At 34.1% G+C, this 22,765-nt stretch overlaps 2 protein-coding genes across 5 annotated transcripts in view; one reads left to right on the top strand and one right to left on the bottom strand.

The window, feature by feature from the left end:
- The window catches only part of LOC123548882 (isoaspartyl peptidase/L-asparaginase-like), a 48,099-nt gene extending 42,388 nt beyond the window's left edge, over positions 1-5,711 (top strand). For 3 of the 4 annotated variants that reach the window (XM_045336505.2, XM_045336507.2, XM_045336506.2), the window contains 4 exons: positions 1,441-1,559; positions 3,051-3,161; positions 4,729-4,982; positions 5,620-5,711. In XM_045336505.2, coding sequence (XP_045192440.2) covers positions 1,441-1,559; positions 3,051-3,161; positions 4,729-4,982; positions 5,620-5,628 — 493 coding nt within the window. In that variant the 3' untranslated portion in view covers positions 5,629-5,711. The remainder of the gene's footprint in view (positions 1-1,440; positions 1,560-3,050; positions 3,162-4,728; positions 4,983-5,619) is intronic. The other variant, XM_053545905.1, reaches the window with a different exon arrangement.
- Positions 5,712-17,903: 12,192 nt separating this feature from the next.
- Positions 17,904-21,512, bottom strand: LOC123550126 (uncharacterized). Its single transcript, XM_053546810.1, has 3 exons — positions 21,457-21,512; positions 19,751-19,872; positions 17,904-19,166 (listed from the first exon to the last, which is right to left on the bottom strand). Exons 1-3 carry the CDS (start codon positions 21,510-21,512, stop codon positions 18,457-18,459), a joined length of 888 nt encoding a protein of 295 aa, XP_053402785.1. The 3' UTR covers positions 17,904-18,456.
- Positions 21,513-22,765: the final 1,253 nt, after the last annotated feature.

Here is a 22,765-nt window from a genome sequence, read left to right on the forward strand (position 1 = left end):
AACATTTATATTACTACTTAAAATAATTTCAGCATCATTACATGTATTTATAAATGTACCATCTAAGAATGAAAACACATGCGTTTGAAAATGTCAGTTATTTGCTTTCAGATGGATGCAATAAGTTAGCTGAAATACAATTGTGATTAGTGAAGAAAGAAAGTTTTTATGACCGTTTCTATGTCCTAACTTTTATTTATCTTTTTCCCTCCCACGTTTTTATCCAATCCCCATCTTTTTTATATCTATATCAAGCAACTGGACTGCTATATCTTTAACTACAGTTCCCATTTGTGGTCAGCTTACTTTGAGATGTGTGGAACCGGCAGTGTCTGATGTGCTCAGTGCTTGCAGCAAGTCTGCTCTTAACTTTTATTATCTTAAAGTAAACCAATGCCGACTCCTTTTATATGAGTCTTTAGAATTTAAGTTTTAACAAGCTATGCTCTTTCTCTCTGAGCTTCGTCTAGATTCAGTTCGTTTCCTACTAGCGGCTCAAAGTATTTCACCGAACAGCATTATTATCTTGTACAGATGAATAAGTCTAGTACCACTTATCTGGCGACACTGAACCAAACTAGGTGGTTATCGAACTTGAGTCAGATATAATAGAGCTCTTAAACTGTGCGAACTTGGTAGCCGAATTCGATCTATATATTAATATGAAACATTTTCCATGGAAGGGTGCCTGACATCAAAGGAAAAGTACATATTTGAGCGGACACTGTTAAATTTACAATTTTAACTTATTCAAGGGCCATAACTCTGCAGATACTGGACCGAGCTGATTGGCAATCGGATTTGACAAAAAACACTAATCTTGTTATTGAACTGAAACTGACATTTCCAGCAGTATTGACTACTTCAAGGGTCCTAAGTCTTTTGATACAGATTCAAATTTCATGATCATTGAACTTGACATAAAATTATACACATGTATATATATTTCGGATACTTCTAAGAAAATTACTCTTCGTTATTGAGCGGAAACCGGTAGTTGCACATATTAAGGGTTAGGATTAGAGTACGTCAATACCATCGCGCGCACACGCGTTAGCTTTCCTTGCACATGTAGCAGCATTCGCTTGAGCGCGTAAAGGTTAATATGGTTACGGTAAGGGTAACCCTAACCCTACAACTATCGCAAAGGATACCATGTGTGCAAGCATCTTATATCTTGACTTAGTTGATCCTCAATACATGTAGAGGAATAAAAACAAAAGTATTCTAAGTACATGCATATAATTAAAAATACTTGAATAATCAGAAAATAACTTATATCAATAAGTTTTATTTTCTCATATTCGCTTTAACAAAAAGTAACCTTTAAAAAGTAATTCTATTTTAATAAAATCATATATTTTTGACACTTTAATGCTTTATGTGGATTTATCTTAATTCTTTTATGAAAAATAATTCGAAACTAAGTCTTTTTTGTAGGGGACATGACACAGTTGGAGCTGTCGCTATAGACAGAAACGGAAATATTGCGTTTGGAACTTCTACAGGGGGAATCACTAACAAGAGACCAGGCCGAGTCGGCGATAGCCCTATTGCTGGTAATCAACATTTGTGTGTTTGTAGTTTAACGCCATTTTCAACAGTATTTAATAACTCATACAGCAGAAGCGTGTTTTAGAACCAATGCGGAGTGTTTAGATTGATTAAAATAAATCACGCTTTGAACAGCATCTAAATATGTTTGAGTACATCAAATATCAAAGCACTATTTCTTGGCCCTTCCAAATAGATCGGGATGACGATACCGTAAGTGTGTATTATTTAAAACAAAATTTGTCGTGCCGTATTTAGTATTCAATTATACAATGTGAGTGAAACATCTACAAATTGTCCGTTTGCATGGAAATAGATCCTGTCTCTGGCTACTGTGATTTAGACTAGCTGACAGACTTTGGTGAATGCCCTTCGTCAAATCACAGAGATGATGAGACCTTTAAATCTCAGATATATCATTTTCCTCAGGCTATCTTTGCCTTAATGATTCGTGTTTTAATGATTTGCATATGACTTCTATTACATGCTCAACATTTTCAGGGATCAGACAAATCATTCGATATTTTTAACAAATATCATACTATCAGTGATGTTCAATTCAACCACTGCTATACCTATTTTTTCTAAATATGATGTTCCCTTCGAATGATATCTACGAGTCATATCCTATTGGTGTTGAACCAAATATGTCTGAAACTTCTTCGAGAACCGCTCGACCTATGATAAGTATATGGATCGAAGGCCCCTGCAATTATAAGCATACCCTGTACGTGTAACAGACACCCAAATGGTCCAATAACTGTCGTCTCAAAACAAACCTGGCTGGCTCAAAAACTCCAAACCTTGAAACCAAATCTGTTTCATATCAAACCTCTGTCTTAAACCTGACCCCAAACAATTTCATGGTCCAGAACAATATTATAAACTATGATCGAGGTTACACATCGTTCTGTGCGTATACTGATACAGGAGAGGATTCTGCAAGAATGAGTCTAAGCTGCAACTCTGTGCTATTTATAGCGGGCGTTTTGACTGGTCGAAAATTGTATATGGTTTTGTACAACTGGTCCTTGCATTGTAGAGCGCATAGTTACAAAATTAAAAATAATTAACTGAAAATCAAAAAAATACCTACCGAATAAAACTGTTTATCAGTCGAAATTTTACCCTCGATTAACCAGTACAAAAGTAATTTGCCCGTCAATTTATCATTTATTTCAAGTACATCAATTATGGCCAGAATTCTCCAAACAGCTACGTACAAAGAAAGTATTTAAACATAATGCCAAAGACAGGTCAGCGTTTTACCTTCATATGTAGTAAGAAAACATTATTAAAGAAGACTGAAAATTGTGTAGACAGAACAGATATAATAGCATTAAGCTAAACATATTCTGCGGTATTGCTAGAACTTGACGATGACGTTGATGGACAATTTTATTCATAATTCGACGTCAAAATAAATCAGCACGGACACAAATAGATATGAGTTAAACGTATTGTAAAATATTAAAAAACTACATAATCAATTTCAGGTATAGGAGGTTATGCCGACAATAATGTAGGAGGGATCTCTTGCACTGGTCATGGAGAGTCTATTACAAGAGTTGCCTTGGCGTATGACATCATATCCTTGATGAAATACAGTATGCTACTTATCTAATTCCATACAATATCTTTATCTGCTTTTTGTAATTTTCATTATAGCTTTTGATTGTTACATACTAGTAAGAATAGTTTAATATCAAGGTAAAAAACGCATGATTCGTAGAATTTCATATTTGTTATTGTTATTTGTTCATAACAGTGTGTATGAACTTATTACTAATTAAAAAAATGTTCTGTTTTTTCGTGAAATTATATACTTTAATTACTTTGCTATAAAATTGTTGTTCTGAATGAGATAAATGTAGATTTTAATGAAAAACTAGTTATAATGTTTACTATGACAGACAAAACCTTTGCTATATTATATAACTCTTTTTTTTTGTTCCAATTTAAAGATATTAAATGCCCATCTTTAAGGTATTCTGCACGTTTGATAAACCGGAAGTGATGGCGTAACGTCATTTATCCGGAAAACGTAGGATAAAGCCTGGATTCGGCATACGGAAATGAAAATCATTTTATGAATTAATCGAAACACGTGAGTAAATTTATTACAAAGACACTGTTGCTATATTTCTAAAAACAAAATATGATATTAAAACATATGACTCGTTAAAAAAATCAAAATAAGGTCTTAAAGTTAGCGTGAAATGTCCGGTTCACCTTAATCATAGTCAAATATCTCAAAAATAAGCACACGGACCTATACATTTTATTTCACCAAATTATAGGCCATGTGTTTATTTACAACTGTGAGGAGTTTATCAAAATCTACATTGCAGAAAACTTCCTATTCGCGAAAATGCTATGAAAGTTATGATTTTCCCATAGACTCCCATTATGAAATATTTTGTAAGGTCCAATTTTTTCAAATCAGTCTAGCAAAAAATCAAGCACACGACCCTATCCTTTTTATTTGCTGAATTTTCTAGTTATATTCTGAATTTTTAAAAAATGAGAGTTTAATCAAATTCTACATTGTAGAAAAAATTTCGATCCAAACGTGCAGAACTACCTTAAATGAATCTTTTAAATCAAATCTAGAAAATCCATTCAAATGTATTTAACGTTGTGAATGTAGAGTTACATTCATAATCAAATGTTATGCAATAAAATTCGATTGTTACTAAACTTGCAGTTTTTTTTTTTAGTGATAGTATTCATTTACACTGTGTTTAGACATACATTTATTATTACTTTAGTACTGTAAACATTTTAATTGTTTTTTACATAAACAATATGTAGAAATTGCCCATATTTTCAAATATGAATTTTACATATAGTATAATTTTAACACCTATATAGTGTTAAAGTTTATATTAATGTTTTTTTTATAATATTTGTTAAACCAAGAATATAAGTATTAAACTAAATTAATCAATTAATCTTACATGTTTTTAAAAGATTGTTCTAATATTAATGTTCTTTGTTTAACATAAGACTGTAAAACAAATAGCATAAATATAAATTTAACACCATAATTTAAAAACACAAATGTTAAGTTTGAACAAGAAAAAGAGTTATACAATATAGCAAAATACTGACTAAGAAAACTTTTAAAAGTGGCTGAGTGATCAAGTTATTTCAATTGTATGATAATTTCAGCGAACAAGTGTACACAAGAGGCTGCAGATTACGCACTTGATCAGATGGACATGAAACTGCGAAATGCCAAGAATAACTTCGGAGCAGGGGTGATAGGCATAGGCAAGGACGGTAACCCTGTGTACTCATTTAGAACTGAGCAAATGGCATGGGCATGGGCGAAGGATTGGAAACTACATAATGGTGTAAATCCTGGAGAAAATAATACATACACAATTAAGACTGATGCCAACGGAGAATACAAACTTAATAAGGTTGTAGATTTATCGCAAAAATTGCATGTACCCGTGTCTCAGGGTTACATGAATCTTTAAAATTACTTTTATAAAATTAGTTATTAAAAGTAACATAATGTGAAATTTCTCAAAGATTATAAATTAAATATGATATAATTCACTTTTTATGCCCCGGCCGCTAAAAATGTGGAAGATGGGGAGGGTAAATTGTAAGTCCTGTCCGTGTACGTGCGTCTGTTGTCCGCGCATGTGTGTGTATGCGCGCAAAATGATGTCCGATCGATAACTTTGTGTTTTGAAATAACTTAATGCAAATAACCATCGTAAAAAGACAACCTGTCAAATATAAGAGCCATACCCCTAACTCAAAGGTCAGAATGACACATGTAGAGATCAAAAATCTAAGGTAGATCTAATTTTCTTGCCCGTTCTATAACTGTTTCAATTTTTTCTTTTCCAGTCCATTACTTCAGTATATGTGTTCTACTGTCAAAGAGTGATAACTCACAAGACTCACACTTCTATGTCTTAACATCATATTGCGGCGGCATCCATTCCCTATGGACACACTTCAAGTTTTAGTATAGTACGTTGTTGTATATCAGGTTTCTTTTAAACTTCTGAAATAATGAATATTGATTTTGTTTTATTTCAGGACGAGTGAAATAGGAAGAGATACAAAAAATGGCGATGAAGTCGTACTAATATATACACGGATCATTACATTAGAAATTACTTTTATTTTTTTCATTTTACATGTAACAGACGCAAGTGTCAATGTGACATACACGTTACGTCAGTCGTATCTTGTCAAATGAGAAATACGTGGACTTATCGTTGAAATTCCTATTTTAGATCCTTTATATTTTGTGAATATGTTTCAACAGATATTCTAAATCATGTTTCCGTTTTACAAAACTGTTTTAAAAGATATTCTAAATATTGTACCCACGTGTCAACAGATGCACTATGCACTGCAGGTGTTTGACGTTTGTTATTTAACCAGAAACTTTCTAAGCTTCATTTTGTAATCGGTGCTTCATACAGTTCATTTGTAACTAGGCTTAGGTAGTGCTCGTTTTCAAAATATTGCATTTCTTGAAAACATTTAAACGTTAAAATAATGCTACATGCATGTTACGCCTCCATTCTTTTACACATCTTACTAACAAGTTACTTCGCTTTGCGATGAACAATAAGAGAGACTGTAACCTATTCCTTGTGATGTCATTTAAAGCGACGGCTTATCAAAATTAGACCTTTTAAGCCCAAAACATTATGGGTTTGATGATACGTGCTACAGTTTTGTTACCTTGTCAAGTTTAATTTATTAGCTGCACGTACATTATGAACTAGAACATTATGTCTGATTTTGTGATTTGAGTTAACATGTGACAAAAGGTAAAAATAAAAGGTAAAAAAAAAATCCTTAATATTGACAAAAATCCCACTTTTAAACGATTTATATTTATCTTATGTATTGAATTGTTTACAGTATTAAAATTATAAAAAAAATCCAATGTCTGTTCTTCATTTCTGGGCCAAAGTTTAAACGTTGTTTTTGCAGTTTTTATCAGACTTAAATCTTGTTATTTTGTATAATAAATAATTGCCAACTCCAGTGAAAAAGCAGAAGGTAAAGTTATACCGCAGAAGTTCTAATTTAAAAATTGAAAATGGTCTTGCAACTAGGGGTGGGGTGGCGGCAGTACAGTTTGCTATGATAATGATTGTTTGAAAATAAAATATGTTGTATTTTGTTCTGTCTTATTTGTTAAAGTCACTTGGGCATGGCTTTGGCTGATGGCATAAAAGCTATTTATATTCGATGTTCTATTCGAGTGTTGTTTTTGATCAATAAAGGGAGCGTTAGATGGATATAGTTTACATCACTTTTCAGAAAAAAAAGACCAAAATTATTTCCATTTATTCGGGTCAATGTCTACTGTGTTTACACCGATGTACGCTTACCATACACACCCCTTTTCTTGTTATTAGACGCCAATACAGCATATACATTTGATGTCTGTACTTGAAGAGCTAGTCTGCATCCACTCCCCGCCCATCAACGAGGTCAAAAAAGGAGAATACATGTATTTAACAGGTTGCTGTTTATTGCTTGTACGGGTAAAATAGGCGTCTGAGTTGGCGAAATTCAGAATATTGCAAGGCACACGATTTATTAGATTTTAGAAATAATATATAGCGGAATCATGTTTTAACATATCGAAACAGTACGAAGAGGTTATACGCCTGCGGAATAATTTCATGAGAGATTAGACCGAGTGAATTATATATGCAGGGTTTAATCGATTCTTGTTAATTGTTAAGATATGTTAAAAGATGCTTCTGCTATATAATATTTCATTTCTGATACGTCTTTATGTAAACAAGTAGATGAAACTGGAAAACAGTATTACGGCGTGTATGGCGCCAATTGTAGTAGGCCGACGTCACATCAACGCACTGATAGTACGGGAAGTAATTCGTCCCGACGGAATAACATTGATAATGAGTACGTTCTAGTGAGTTGTTACACGCGCCTTATAATCGATACAATATGTAAGAATTAAGTGTAAGGCAGGTCTGCTCTATCATTTTGAATTTAAAACGTCTTTTATATGTTACAGTAGATCAAATATGGTAGCAATCTTTCTCGGCACATGTATAGCCATAAAACACATGTCGGTGTGACGTCACAATTGCCGTGTTTTAACAGAAGTGTACATAAATTTTTCATATTAGGATAAAAAATAAAATCTAATAAATCGTGATTCTGCTATATATTATTTCTTAATTAACGTCTCATCTATGTACATAGAGATGGTGTGCTTCAAACAACTTGTCATACCATGTACAAAAATACATTGCCATTCTATGAAGAGTTGTAAGAGACAAAACGATATCACAGACATACTATCATACATCTGAGTTAAATCCGAAGTAGAGGATGTCTTGAATAAGCACGCTCCTCTAAAATAGAAAACTATAATTCAGAATGTTGAAAGTTTGCAACATCTAAACCAACAAGTTAGAAAGTATGAGCGTACATGTAGGCGTTACGGTAAAACGGATAAGTTTGAGTCATATAAAGCAGTAAAACACGAAAACAATTTTGAAATCAAACGTCAAAAAAGAAACACACTCAGTGGAAAGATAGAGAACGCTAAGGTGATTCAAAGACTCTGTATTGATTAGTATCTGAACTAACTGGTACCAAATCTCAAAACCTACTGCCTGAAGTAGAGTCTAATAATTCATTGGCCGAAAAATTTGCTGACTATGCAAAAATTACACTTCGGGGAGCTCTCATAGGTTTTACCGATATTTCTTATTTTCTTAATTTTACATGGGAAGGTCTTTTTGCTGTTCTAGTTAGATGTTGAAAGTATGATATACTAACATTTATTTTCATTATAATTATGACAACGAATATTCTGTCTGAAACACAGCATATATTTTTTGTATGATTGACGTCAGATGACTTAAGGATGTACGAGCGTTTTTTTCAGGATATCCGCCATTTTGAAAAATGTTTCTTCAAATATTGCTTTCCAACAAAAGTTTTGCCGAAAATTAATGCTAAAGCATTAAAATATGGTTAATAAAGTACCATTTAAGCAAACTGATTCTGCTTTTTGCGAAAAAAAAATTTCACCCTTAATTTTGGCTGGCATTTGCCTAAAATTGACGTAAGTTTTACAACAGGGTAGGGGTAGGTAAATTCAAATATCTATGAAAGTAGATCAGGTTTGGTGTTGATATTTTCCTTACTGACACATATAATAATAAGCTATAACTGAAATAAAAAAAATTCAAGATATCACTTTATTTTATCTAGAAAATATAAATTAAATAAAAAAGAACACAAAATATCAAAATTCACTAGTTTTTGACAGTTTTTTCTTAATAAATCTCTTAGATGCACGGTGACCCCTACTTTTTTCCTTTCCATTTTACTACCAATTAAGAAGACGTTTCCCGTTTGCCCGTTTGTAGTCGTTTACTTGTGAATCACTCAAACACCTGTTTGCCCTCCCTGACCTCGGTACATGTCTTTGAAGCTTACCCGACATGTCATCGGGAGTTGCGCGTGTACATTTCAGTATGGACGGAGTTTATCGATAGGCATGTTGCAAACACTCGGTTAGGCCCAAATCAAAATTTTGTTTGTTTTCCGCTTTATTTGTTTTTATTTCTGTTCATTAAAATATTTCTGTATCAGCCTGTCGAATTTGTAGTCTTGCTATTGCTTTAAAAATCATAGAGTGCCCTTATTCGGTAAAAGTTTTACGTGGCTTCTGTTTTCTCAATACATTTTCTGGAATAAAAGATGTAATAGAATCTTGCTATTGGTTTGTTTTACTGTGTCATGCACTAATGTAATAGTCGACTAAGTCCGTTTATTTGACTTGGACATGCACACACGTGTACAATAAACGTGCGTATGTCATGTGTAGGAGAGCACAATGCCGTGAAATAACATCTACTTTTATTATTATTGTGATTTTATTTCATTATATCCAACAACAGAAACAAAAACTAAATTCGAATAAATGTAAATCAAGTATGTCATTTTGCGCTGTATTGAAAAGAAAACGTTAGTGGTCATGGCAGCGAAATGGAGAAAAAAAACACTGTCGGAAATATCGCCAATTTTAATCTGATAAAATTTTATAACAGGCCGTTGAAAAATGAGGGGTGGCGCATTCTATAATAAACGAGGAAAACATATTATGCTTTTAAACATATGTTTGTTATCGGTAATATGTCATTTGTTACGACATTGACAGAAAGGTATCAGTGTCTGATTCATGGAAGTGTCACATACATAGCGAAACATGTTTTATGAGGACTGTGTTCACAAATATGTGATTCAACGTTAAAAAACCCTCAACTGCGACTTTTGTCAAAAATTGATTTATACTTTAATCAAAACACAAGTAAGACTTTTTTAAACGTGGAAAATTAATATTTCATATGCTTCTTCTGAACAGTTTCTGTCTAATTGTTCATAACAATCGTCAACATTAAAAATCGTATGTCCAACATATATCACAAAGTGGTAATTTTCACGTTTACACCCATATTTAATAAAAGTGTTTTTAAAACCTGTTTTGCCGAGACATGCACAACACGACATCCTTATCCTTAGTGTTATGGAACTGCTTAAAATGTATGAATGAATCGGGACTATTGTTCGAGGAATCGCCAGTCTTTTCGGCGTCATAACATACATGTACTTTTTAAAGTCAAGATGCCCTTGACGGAAAATAATTCTTTCAAAGTTGTATTTTGTTGAAACAGTGTCTTATACATTATCTACAATAACGCCATTCTGCTTTTTATTATTAAGAACGACACACTTTCTGAATGTCTCGTAAAACAAGAGCTAGTTTATACGTGTTTTGGCGGGAAAGTTGAACGTGCCTTCCATGACGTGCATATGTTGACGTTACATTTTCGTGTAAATAGAAATGTTGAACTTTCATACTGCATTTGAACAGTTATCTTAAATTAGAAACCAATAGATAAAACAAACAACTAATTTTTTATTGGCCTTCACTCTTGTCATTGTGAGAGTAAACGACAGCTAGCGACTGTGACGTATGTACTGCGGCGATATCAAACTATCGGTTTTTTGTTTGAAGTTGTTCAAAGTGAAACGCGGGAAAATTGTCAAACGGGAAAGATCTTCTTAACGGGTAGTAAAGCATTTTTGTGTGTCATTAAAGCTGCAAAATATTTTTAAAATCTTACCGTCAGAATTTTTTTTTTGTAGATTTAAATATATTTTTCCATTGAAAATAAAGTGGGTGGGGTAATTATGTCAAAATGTAAAAATGAAAGAGATTTGTTAGTGACATTTATGCTTATATAATACTGACATCACCTTGTATTCATATCAATCTGTAAGACATGAAATCCCTATAACATTAAATGGGATATTATATGTTTTGTAAAGTACCACCATTATTTCAATTTTACAAAATTTCAGAAATGCTTAAACAGTGGGTGTAGAAAATGCCCTATAAAATTAAAACGAGTTGGTGACCTATGCTTTTTCTTCTCTTGTTTGTCTTGTAAACTAATGTTCTTCAGCCTCACAAAGTATGAAAAAATTCTTAACGTTAAAAAAAATTCGATCGTACATCCTTAATTTGTGTCAGGACTCTCCATGCGTCAAAAAGATCACTGTGGCCTTATCTGTCTAAAATTGTAGTCACTTTCGGTTAATGTATCACTTGAAATATGTACAAGTATATAATAAAAGGGCCATTAAAGCAGTTACCTAGATATGAATCCACGAAGAAAAAAGTAGATATATCAGAAGTTGTCAGCAGTGCTGATATTTTAAAAATTGTTGTTGCTTTTTTCTCCAGTGGCGACATTGCTATCGAGCCAAACAATATTGAAGATTTATTAAAGTTGTCTTCTTACTTTCAGTTCCATACACTACTGAAAAAGTGTGGAAACTATTTAAATGATACATTAACAGTTGAGACATGTCTGAGTTATTTCATTTTAAGCAAAGCATATAATCTGACAGAAACGGAAACAGCCTCTGGTAGACTTTTAAAAGCAAGGTTCCACGATTATATTCTTCATCAAGAAAGTACTCTTGACATTTCTCCAGCTGTTCTTGCAGATCTGTGTGAGAGCGGATTTTTGACGTTTTGTGAATGTTTCTCTTTACTGAAGTTCATCTCGCAGTGGGTTTGCAGGGGATTGTCAAACGACCACGTAACAACAGGTTTGAAAGTATTACGATACATTGATGGAGCAATGTTACAGGCTCCGCTGCATGTAAGTGTTCAAGTTCAATCAGTCGGGAAAATTTTAGTTGACTTGAAGAACGCTTTAAAATGCAACGAAGAGGTATCCGAGCTGCTCAGGCATCTTGAAATAACAATAAACAATACGATAACCAAGGCTGGTAGAGTAAACGTAAAAGAGAATGAAACAGTCCTTCTAACTGTCTCAGGTAGGAAAAGTGCGCCTACAAAGTCTGGTCCAATCAGAGCTATACCGGGGATCGTTGGTGTTGACTATGTCGAATCTTTGACTAGTGAGAATGAGCCTGGTGCTGTAGACACAGGTAAATTCAATAATGATATATCTGAAGACGATATCGATGTATCAGAAATGCAGGTGCTTGATGTCTGTGTCTATGAACCAAGGTGTAAAGTATGGTATCGCTTAACCACCTTACATAGAGATTGGATAAAATCACTACCTTTTGATGTTCGCTATACGCTACTAAAAGGAAATTTTGAGTGTGACATTGTCTTATTTGAAAATAAGGTATTTCTAGTTTACGATCCAACCGGAATGCTTAGTTTTGATTTAGAAACTTGCGTTTGGTCGGGGATTACATCTGCTTCTAAAGTCTGTGCTTGTGAAATGTTACAGGAAATATATGGAACCATAAGTTCTGACGGATACGATAGTTCGTTGAATGTATTGAATGGAGACCTATATTTGTCATATGAAGACCTTTTTTCAAATATAATATTTATAAAAATGTTTAACAAGGAGACACGGCTATTTGAAAACATCTGTAGTAGTACTGAATTTGATATTGACAAATTTCATGACACTGTAGTCAGTGAAAGTGTACGCTCGAAAACTTTGTGTTTATTTACACTTTCACAACTTTCAAGAAAAAGCAAAAGACTAATGTCATTCATTCTAAATGATCACGACAATTTAGAATTGTTCTTTAGTTCATGCGTTGAAGATTCAGAACAGCCATGTATTATAGTACGCAATGAAATGTTTTATGATTGCGATGAAGAAAACGTAACTGAAGACAAGGTACATTACAAGATAAATGATATCGGTGCGGTAGACACAGATAAGAGTATACTGTTTGTGGTCGTTAAGGACAGCATGGCGGAGGCAAGCGAACTTACACCTGAAACACTTGGAATTATGAAAGAGGCTCCTGAAAATACTGTAACTCTAACTGAAAGTGGAAGTACGGTTGGAACTACTGAAATTACGACAGAAAGAATTGAAAGTGAGAGTATGGTGACACCTAGATGTAAAGCAGGGTCAAATGAGAGTGAGCGTATGATAGGGGCGACTGGATGTACGACAGAAGCAACTGAATTATACACTGGAACAGAGAAATTCCATGTGATCGGTGAATATGACTTAGATACACGTAAAATTAAGTTTAGAAAGGGTTTTCCAAAGAAGGACATAAGCGAAATATGCATCCATATGAAGGCTGAGCGGGACGATGGATGTAGTGAAAATGTACGTTCTGAGACTTTTGGGGGACAAGATGGCTTCTGGCGTATAAAGACTGCCAGTGATGGAACATCATGTTGTTACAATGTCACCTCTGCAGAATTCAAGGTTACCCAGCACGTACCTCCTCCATTCTCGCATATCATTTCTGGGTGTGAAACTGAGTTACCGAGGAAATTGCTGGCAATACTCGAACCTATCAACTACTTGTCTTGCCAGTCTTAATAACATACAAAAAGGTTCTGCTTAACTTTTACCCTGATAAATTTCTAAAATGGACTGGTCCATCATTCAGTTTGGGCAGTACCATTTATTATTTGAAGGGGTGTTCACTGAAAATTTACTGACTGAATAGCGAACAGTGCATGATCTTGGTCTGCACTGGTCGCAAAGGCAGTCACTTGCCGCCAGCAGGCTTAAGGCTAAAAACTCACTAAGTTTCAATTTTGTTAAAAATGGTGTGTTCTTTTATTAAATGTACAAAAGTTTTGTTTCAAAGAATGCCATATCCAAATATAACAGACCGATGAAACAAGGTACTCAAGTACTGCACAGATAAAACAACGTCCCCCTACTTGTTGTAAATGAAGACATACCTCTCTTTCTTCCAAAATCGCCATATTTTCCCCAGAATTCGGTGGAGATTAATTTCCTAATGGAACTGTATCACCATACCAAATATCACTTAAATATATGATTTGCTAATCTGTTGCAAACAGATTGAGGGACAGATAAGCATATGGCTTCTAGTCACAAAGATTTATTAATTGTAAATATAATCTGGAAAGTAGATCCCTCGGAAGCACCGAGAACAATGCAAACAGTGAATTTGCAGACTCGGTTTGATTGAGTCCGTTCATGAGCAGTAATGGAAAATGCAACACTGCCCACGCCCCCTAGCACCGGCTTAAAGACACTGATTCTGGTATGCCTGGTATGTGGCCTATGGAGATGATAAGGTCTGCGTATTGGCGATAAGGGCCAATACACAAGTCAGGACCATTGGTAGACTTGCTTCTGTTTATCATAATAAGCTACTGTATAGCTACTGTGCAGTAAATAAATTGCAGGTGATATTTCTCACCTTTATAGCAAATCAGTTCTCACCTTTATAACGAGTTTAGAAAGCTTGATTGAATTAGGGCTAAATAAACAAAGTAATAAGATACAACAGTGTTTTGTCATATTTTTAATAAAGTAAGTTTTTTAACAATTACATCTCATTATTGCTGTTTTTTATTATCAAAAATATAAAAAATGCATTCAGGCACATAGCTTTTAGAAGTAATAAATTATTGTGTATTTTGAACAATGATATATCTTTATTGCTGGATTTTATTATACAGAAAAGAAAGTTAACATTATTTAGACAACACAAGAGGAATTAAGCATTTTTAATATATAACATCATTCTGTCTATATACCTTCTTTATCTATTAAAAATGCAACTGAACCCTCGTTTAATTTCTAATAAAATCCAGCAATTATCTTTTTCTTCGTTTTTATTTTGTTACCTTTGTTAAAAAGATCATAATCATTGAATAAACAAACTTGTAATTTCTCTTATTTAGTTTTGAATAATTATTTTATAGTGAGAAATGCTTTGCTATAAGTGTTATAATTTAATTGGCCAGGACATTACTCAACATGACTGAGCAATCAAAATTAGTATCTTATCAATTAAAATAATTTTGTGTACATGCTGAAAAAAGACTAAAAAAAAAACAACAGCATTTCAATTAATAAAATGCAAAACACAGGAAATAACCAATTTACCTGTAGGCAATAAAATTTATGATTCTCTGACAATAATTAGGCTACATGTCAAGTCTACAGGGGTTTTATTTATGGACCCTTATCAGACTGGACCAGGCAGGATCTTGTATATTGGGGATGAAAAAGTCTGGTATTTGGGGGGGGGGGGGGGGGGGGGGTCACTTATATAGGAGATTTTCTTTGCCTTTAAGCAGTATTCAATTTTCAAATCTAAATGAGTTGAAATCGATGATCCCAAAGGACCAGAAAATATAACAACACTGAGATGAAGTCGGGGCGACTTTTTACGGCCGCCACACAGCACTTAACACCCGCTGTTAAACATTAAATACTCATAGTTCCTTATAATCTTATTTTCATGCTATCTTACGTATTTTATATCATTTAGTTATTGTAGCATTCCCATTGTACTTTGTTATGTCTATATGTTTCTACAGCAATTTTTGAAGACTTTCAAAAAAGCACAGTCCCCATGTAGACTTCTGCCAACTTACATTAAAATATTTAATACTTCAGAAAGTATGCTAGGATCTTCAATACTTGCTGATTTTACCTCTTTCTAATTCCATAGTAACCACGTGCAGCTGTGGTCAAAATATAATTAGAAAAATAATCCGCTAATGGTCCACTCTCACAATACCAAGTTTCATGAATGTTTAAGAAATCGCAAAATCTAGATTTTGTGCGCAAGTCTATAGGTTTTATATTCGCTTTTTATTTCTAGAGTAACCATAACTGTAGTTCTATTTCCTAAAAGAATTACGAGCATAATGGTCAGCTACCGCTGTACCAAGTTTACATACTAGAATCCAGGTTTTTTTAGCTTAATGCACGAACAAGCAGAGGGGAAAATGTTCACAAAACAAACAATTTCAATCTCAGCTGAGTTGGATAATGAAACTTTATTTGAGCCGCACCATGAGAAAACTAACATAGTGCGTTTGCGACCAGCATGGATCCAGACAAATCTGCGCATCCGCGCAGTCTGGTCAGGATCCATGCTGTTCGCTTATGGTTTCTCTAGCTGCAATAGGCTTTGAAAGCGAACAGCATGGATCAGACCGCGCGGATGGGCAGGCTGGTTTGGATCCATGCTGGTCGGAAACGCACTACGTTGGTTTTCTCATGGCGCGGCTCATTTGTCGTTTAGATCTAAGATGCATGTTTAAAATTAAATGTTACGTTAATGATTACTTTCAAGTGTCTTTTCAGTACTGACTGTAAGTCTCAACCAGAATTTAATCGAGAAATTCTAGTAAATTTGCAATTAAAATTTCAATTTCAAACTAAGTTGAGACTGAAAAATGTTTAGAGAAAATTGGGCAAGGTCTCACCGGTCAAAACCGGAAGTGGACTTGATATAAAGTATGTTTTTAAAAATTATAATGCTCGCGTCTGATAGAATTTTAAAGTTGGATGTTTATTATATATGGTCGATATGTGTGAAGAAAATGAAGTAGAAACAATTTATTGATGTATAGCAAATCATTTACTTATTACTTAGGACTAAAATATGCGATGTCGTATTTACGAGTCTTCAATTACTATGAAGACAGTCTTAATTAATGAGAACTTGTAAGCAAACAAAAGTTAATCGTAATTTGTAACTGGTATCAGATATAAGTATTTCTTCAAGTTTAACGAAATCTGTATTTGATGTATAAAATATAAATGTGTATTGAAATATATTTTCTTGCGTGTTATTGATTATTTCTGACAAATCTAATTACATCTAATCGTAGTGGGAAAGGTCATACAGCGCCTTAATATTGACAAAACTTGAGGTCCGACCCTTTTGGTTTTGTGTATGCTGAATTATAATTATACATATTATACATATATTAATTCGTTAAGATAAGTTTGCCATTTCTACATGTTTGACTGAAATTTGAAACAATAAAATGTCATTTGAAAGTATTCGGCCTCATGTCTTTTTGTTAGCCGGGTAACTCTGCAAACCAATGTGACTTTAGTTGACAATTTTGTTGTTTCCGAAATAAAATGCATCATTTGATCATTTAGTTAATGTTGAAGAATGAGAACATGAAATATTAATCCCGGTTTATTAGTAATTTCTAATATTATTCTGTTACATCCACATGCTTTAAACATGCCGAAATCATATAAGTTGAACATGCCCAAATGCCACATTCTAAACCACGATGCATTTCCTGAGTGCATTTCCTTTGAAGAAACCATATTCATCCATTATAGTACGATAATGAGGTGTATAATAACTGTATATCCAAGTTTATGAACCTGAGGTCAAGGCCTATAGGCTTACTTTTTTTAACCAATCACAGAACACCTTGTTATTCTGAACCGGAAGTGGAAGAATGACAACTCTGTATAAGATATTCCATTTTCTTTAACAAAGTGGTAATTTACACGTTTTATATTGGAAATTGACATAATTATCTTTATACATTTTAATACGACGCTTCTCACAATGCGAATAGCACTCTCAAAAGTTGTCATATATCACAAAGTATAAGGAACAAAAGGGCCATCGCTCACCTGAGTAATTGGGTCTACAACCTCTGGAGTGTGAACAGGCTTTTCCTTTGATTTGAGCGAGTGACCTAGTTTTTGACCCTACATGACCCAGATTCGAACATGGTGAAGAGTTTATCAAGATGAACATTCTGATCAAGTCTCATGAAGATTTGATCATAAATCTGGCCTCTAGAGTGTTAACAAGCTTTTCATAAGATTTGAGCACGTGATATAGTTTTTGACCCCACATGACCCAGATCCGAACTTGTCTTAAGGATCATCAAGATAGACATTCTGATCTACTTTCATGAAGGTTAACAAGCTTTTCTTTTGATTTTACCGGGTAATCTAGTTTTTGACCCCACATGATCTAGATTCATACTTGACTAGAGGTTATAAAGAAACACATTCTGACCAAATCTCAGGAGATTCAAGCATAAACTGTGGATTCTGGAGTGCTAAAAAGTCCATTTATCTATTAGATTAGTTACCTACTGACCTAGCTTTTACCCAACATAACCCAGTTTAAAAACTTACATATAAACATTCTGACTAAGTTTCATAAAGATTGGATCACAACTATGACCTCTAGAATGTTAACAAGGCAAATGTTGACGCACGACGAATGACGCACGACGCACGACGCACGACGAAATCCGGTCACATTAGCTCACCTTGAGCAGGTGAGCTAAACATACTGGTGAAAACATCATTTTCTTTTCGTTTAATTTTTAACTTGTCGATATGCTTTTCTTTAAAATAAGCCATCCAAAATAATCAAAAATATCAATTGTCGACTTAAATTAATGAACTTCTTGTCAATCTTTCCACTCACCCCGAGAGTATCTGGTGACACGTAGATCAGCATTTGATTCATAATATATGCTATCTTTTCTTTAAAATAAGCAATCCAAAATAATCAAAAATATCAGTTGTCGACATAAAACAAATCATTTCAAAGTCACTCCTTCCACTCACCCCACGAGTATCTGGTGACGCGTAGATCTGAATCATAATAATCCTCGGTCATATGACGCAAACTGACACGCATGGCGCTTTCTCGTGGGTACCTTCTTACACATCGAGACTGACAGCACGTGTATTTCATGTTGGACAGGCTGTATAAACGGCGAATAAGCAAGCATCGGTATAAGGGTATTGCTGTTGGAAGATCGCGTTCAATCGGCTCGGGCATCCTGCTGTGACCGATGTTACATACACAAGATCTGGGACATGAAATCTCGTCGTCAGATTGCTCGCTTTGTGCGTCACGTGACTCCTCGTCTGGTATATCTTTTGAAACGCCTTCTACAGGCTGCGAATGTAAAATGTCTCTAGACTCTGCAGAGTCATAAAAAATGACAGAACTGTCATTGTTCGGAACGTTATTGCGTTCATCGCTAGAAGTGATGCTGGAGACTGAAGGCTTAGTTTCAGTTTCAGATTGCACGATTTTAACTTCCAGTGGTGCCGCTTTGAATCGTTTTCTTGGTTGCTCTGAATGATCAGAAGCAAATTTACGTTTTACTCCACGAGGTTTTGAAGTATGCGTACAACGGCATGCTTTTTGTCGTGTGTATGTAAGTGTCTCGTTTTTATATTCATCATATTTCCGTATGACGCCACGTGCCGGGTCGTCTGCAGTACATTCTTTGTTAAAAATGTATGAACCTGAAATGACGAAAATGAAAGACCGTGTATTCATTTTATTACTTCAAAACAGAAAGTTCTTGATGTAGTTTTTATGAATAAATATCTTAATGCGTTCCTCTATTTTTATAAATAATTATATTTCATGGATACAGTAGTCATAATACTAGTTTTATGATTCGATAAATTCTAATTTATTTGCTTTGAGGTAATGGACACGTAATGAATATCGGTAATTTCCGTGTGATTTCGTTTTCTCCATACAGGGCTTCGGCATTGTCCGTCTGGTTGCTCGTATGAGCTAATTTAGCAGCCGGAGACTGCCGAAGAAGCACCAGAAGGTTACATAACCTCACGTAAATTGTCAATTGTCATTACGTATACGGGTCAATTACCTTAATTTTGAAAACATATTAGCAAGAAGTCATCTCGAGGTGACAGTCTAACACAAACGAATTTTGTTCAAATTACGAACATAAAATTTTGCTTATGTTATTGAACATAATTCATTATAGGATTCAGTTAATAGCAGAATGTCTACAATCTCATTCACATGGTTTGTTTTATCGTAACGACTGACAGATATAATAAAATGTAAAATATACCAGGTATATGCAGATTTTTAGTAGAAGTTGAAGGGAATGTGGGCGTTCCAGGTCCTCTTTGCAGGGGCGGAAGCAAATCATCGGGATATGTAGCATTAGTCTCGAGTATTAGTACGCCCGCACTAAATCAAATACAAAATATATATTTGAGCCGTGCCATGAGAAAACCAACATAGTGGCTTTGAGACCAGCATGGATCCAGACCAGCCTGCGCATCCGCGCATTCTGGTCAGGATCCATGCTGTTCGCTAACGGTTTCTCTAATTGCAATAGGGTTTGAAAGCGAACAGCATGGATCCTGATCAGACTGCGCGGATGCGCAGGCTGGTCTGGATCCATGCTGGTCGCAAACCCACTATGTTGGTTTTCTCATGGTACGGCTCATTTGTTACTCTAGCTTGATTAAGCTCAGGAGGACTATGACATATCAATCGTTGGAATATTCTATATTCAGTCTATTTTTTTTAATATTATGTTTCACTTTTTAAAATATGTGTAGCCTCTATCTAATTAGCTATGTAAAGCGCCTTTGAACGTGTTTATCATGAAAATGGCGCTGTATAAATCCTGTATTATAATAGTAATAATTATGAACCTTGGTGCGTTGCAAACACTATTTATTTGATATTAATATATTCTTAATACACACAGGCTATTGCATGAATGTCTAATAATATTGAATTCACCTACCGAGTTGAATGAAATAATAGATTGCGAGGGTCTGCCCTTGGAAATACACAACTGTGGTATTCTTTTCATCATAATAATTATTATGTTAGCTTTTCCTGCTGAAGCATCGAAATTTCAGCTTGCTTAGATATAATCAAAGACAAGGTGAACTACGCTAGCGAAACATCATGGGAAGTTACTCGACATACTTATAGAACATGACAAAATTGGAGTTTTAATACACATGCAGCCTTTACACAATCGCACATTCGAAATTTTTAAAGGCTTCTCTAAATACTAGACTGGCCATATAATATTAAAACTGTCCCAATAAGAATTGTAGCTACTTTGATATATTGAAAACTAGGATTCTTTCACACACACAAATCCGACTAGAGGCATACAGATCAGCAAAACTAACATTCAAATACAGAGCTACCAAAGGATTTAGAGGTCTGTTTCCGATGGTTGATCTACGATCTACGACCCATGTCAACAAAGTAGACATTTTATTGTCGACCTACGATCTACGAGCTACGCGCCAACTTCACAGACCTAGGATTTAGTGGAATTATTCTGAAATCGAACATGCGAATGTTCCTTCGATGACACTACTAAAATTGTTAAACCCGTTCTCTCTGTATACATTGGACACTTTCTCTCTGTATACGATCGGCACTTTAAAACATGTCTGGATTGAAACAGCCCGTTCCATTCCAGAACAATTCCATGTACCTAGACCTGGATTTAGCTTATAAAACGTTTTCCCTCTTCAAATAAGGTAAAAAAAACGAAAAAAAAAAAAAAACTGCTTTGCATTCACAGTTTTGTGTTTAGTGTCATTTGTTCTTTGAGTCAAAAGATTTTTGTTATGTTATCTAAAACTATTTATTCTTGTAGATACAAATAAATCATTGTTCATAATGACATAATTGTACACTAGACATCAGAGCTTCAAATGTTAAGCTTTCTGTTTTGCATCGTTCGAAATAAATGATATTTTAAATAAAATCACGAATGACTGTAAATGATTTTACCTTGTAGTTGACGAATTTACAGTTAATATTGGTAAATCGTCCGAAGATTTATCCATTATATCGTTCGGATTACGATCATACTGTTTTGCAGTTCTATGGCTTCGGTTGTCATAACGTTAATTATGACGTCATGACGTTGACGTCACGGAAATCACCGACATAGAATACGGAAGATAACGAACAAGAGGAAAATTCTGTCACAAAACAATATCGATGGCATATTGCTGCACCTTATTTGACATACTGCCGCATTTTATATATACTGATATATGAAAACGCAACAAACATATCGAGGGCTCAGCGCAAAACTATACCAACTACATTTTGCACTTCTTTTCAGGAGAAGGAAAAAACTTTTTCTTTTATTCTTTATTCAATATTTTGAATTTAGTTTTGGAATCAAAATACATAATGATTCAATATATACATATGTGTTGTTGTTTTATATATTCTTGTGCTTTAAAGTGATTTATGAGGCAGAATTTGACTTGGAAAAGTTTTGCGCTGAAAATAGACTTTATTTGTCACAATTGTTTGTGCAAAACTATTCTAACTCAAGTTGAACTACTTTTGCACTGATATTCTCAGCAAAATACATTTGATGTCACAGTGCAAAACTATTCCAAGTTAACATATAGCTTAATTTTGATGTTCCTTTTCAGTCAGATTTTCATACTTAGATCAAATTAACAAAGATAATGTCTAACAAATGCTATTTGTTAAGTTTAGTAGACAACAACTTACACAATATGACCAGAAACTGCTTTATTTAAAGGGGCATACCCTACAACTGAGTGCACTTAATTATCTTCAGAAACCATGATTAAATGAAGCTTTGACTTAAAAGGAATATCCAACATCATCTAGCATTGTACATAACAAACACAACACATAATAATATGAATTTATGGAGCCACAGCAGCACTCGAATTTGCTGTGAAAACCACACAATTTTGTTTTTTATGGTGTTGATTTAATAGGCACCTGTATTTAATCATGAATACAAAAAAAAACAACTCTGAAAATTTCCACTAAACATTCCAACAATACAGGGATTTTTTTATTGTTTCAAAACTGGGCCCATTCAGTTGGGAAAAATGGTGCGTAAAACCTGAAGATTGGGAAATTCAAAAATAAGTTTTATCATCATACAACTTTTATTTCTGGATGTCGTATTACAAGTCTTTTGTTTTATTTTTTTATTTTGTTTTGAAAGTGTCTACTAAATTTTCTGGTATTTCTTCAGTGAGAAACTCTCAGACACTCAACGGTTACTAAAACTTTGGGAAATTAATACCTAAGAATTGGG

This window comes from Mercenaria mercenaria, chromosome 6 (assembly GCF_021730395.1).
Source record: "Mercenaria mercenaria strain notata chromosome 6, MADL_Memer_1, whole genome shotgun sequence".
In the NCBI taxonomy this organism is placed as follows: Eukaryota; Metazoa; Mollusca; class Bivalvia; order Venerida; family Veneridae; genus Mercenaria; species Mercenaria mercenaria.

Excerpts from the sequence above, each read along its gene's own strand:
- LOC123550126 (XM_053546810.1), bottom strand. The coding sequence starts at position 21,512 with ATGGATAAATCTTCGGACGATTTACCAATATTAACTGTAAATTCGTCA. Across the intron at positions 19,873-21,456 it reads GTAAATTCGTCAACTACAAG|TGCGGGCGTACTAATACTCG; the intron begins GTAAAATCATTT and ends TATTTGATTTAG. Across the intron at positions 19,167-19,750 it reads TAAAAATCTGCATATACCTG|GTTCATACATTTTTAACAAA; the intron begins GTATATTTTACA and ends TCGTCATTTCAG.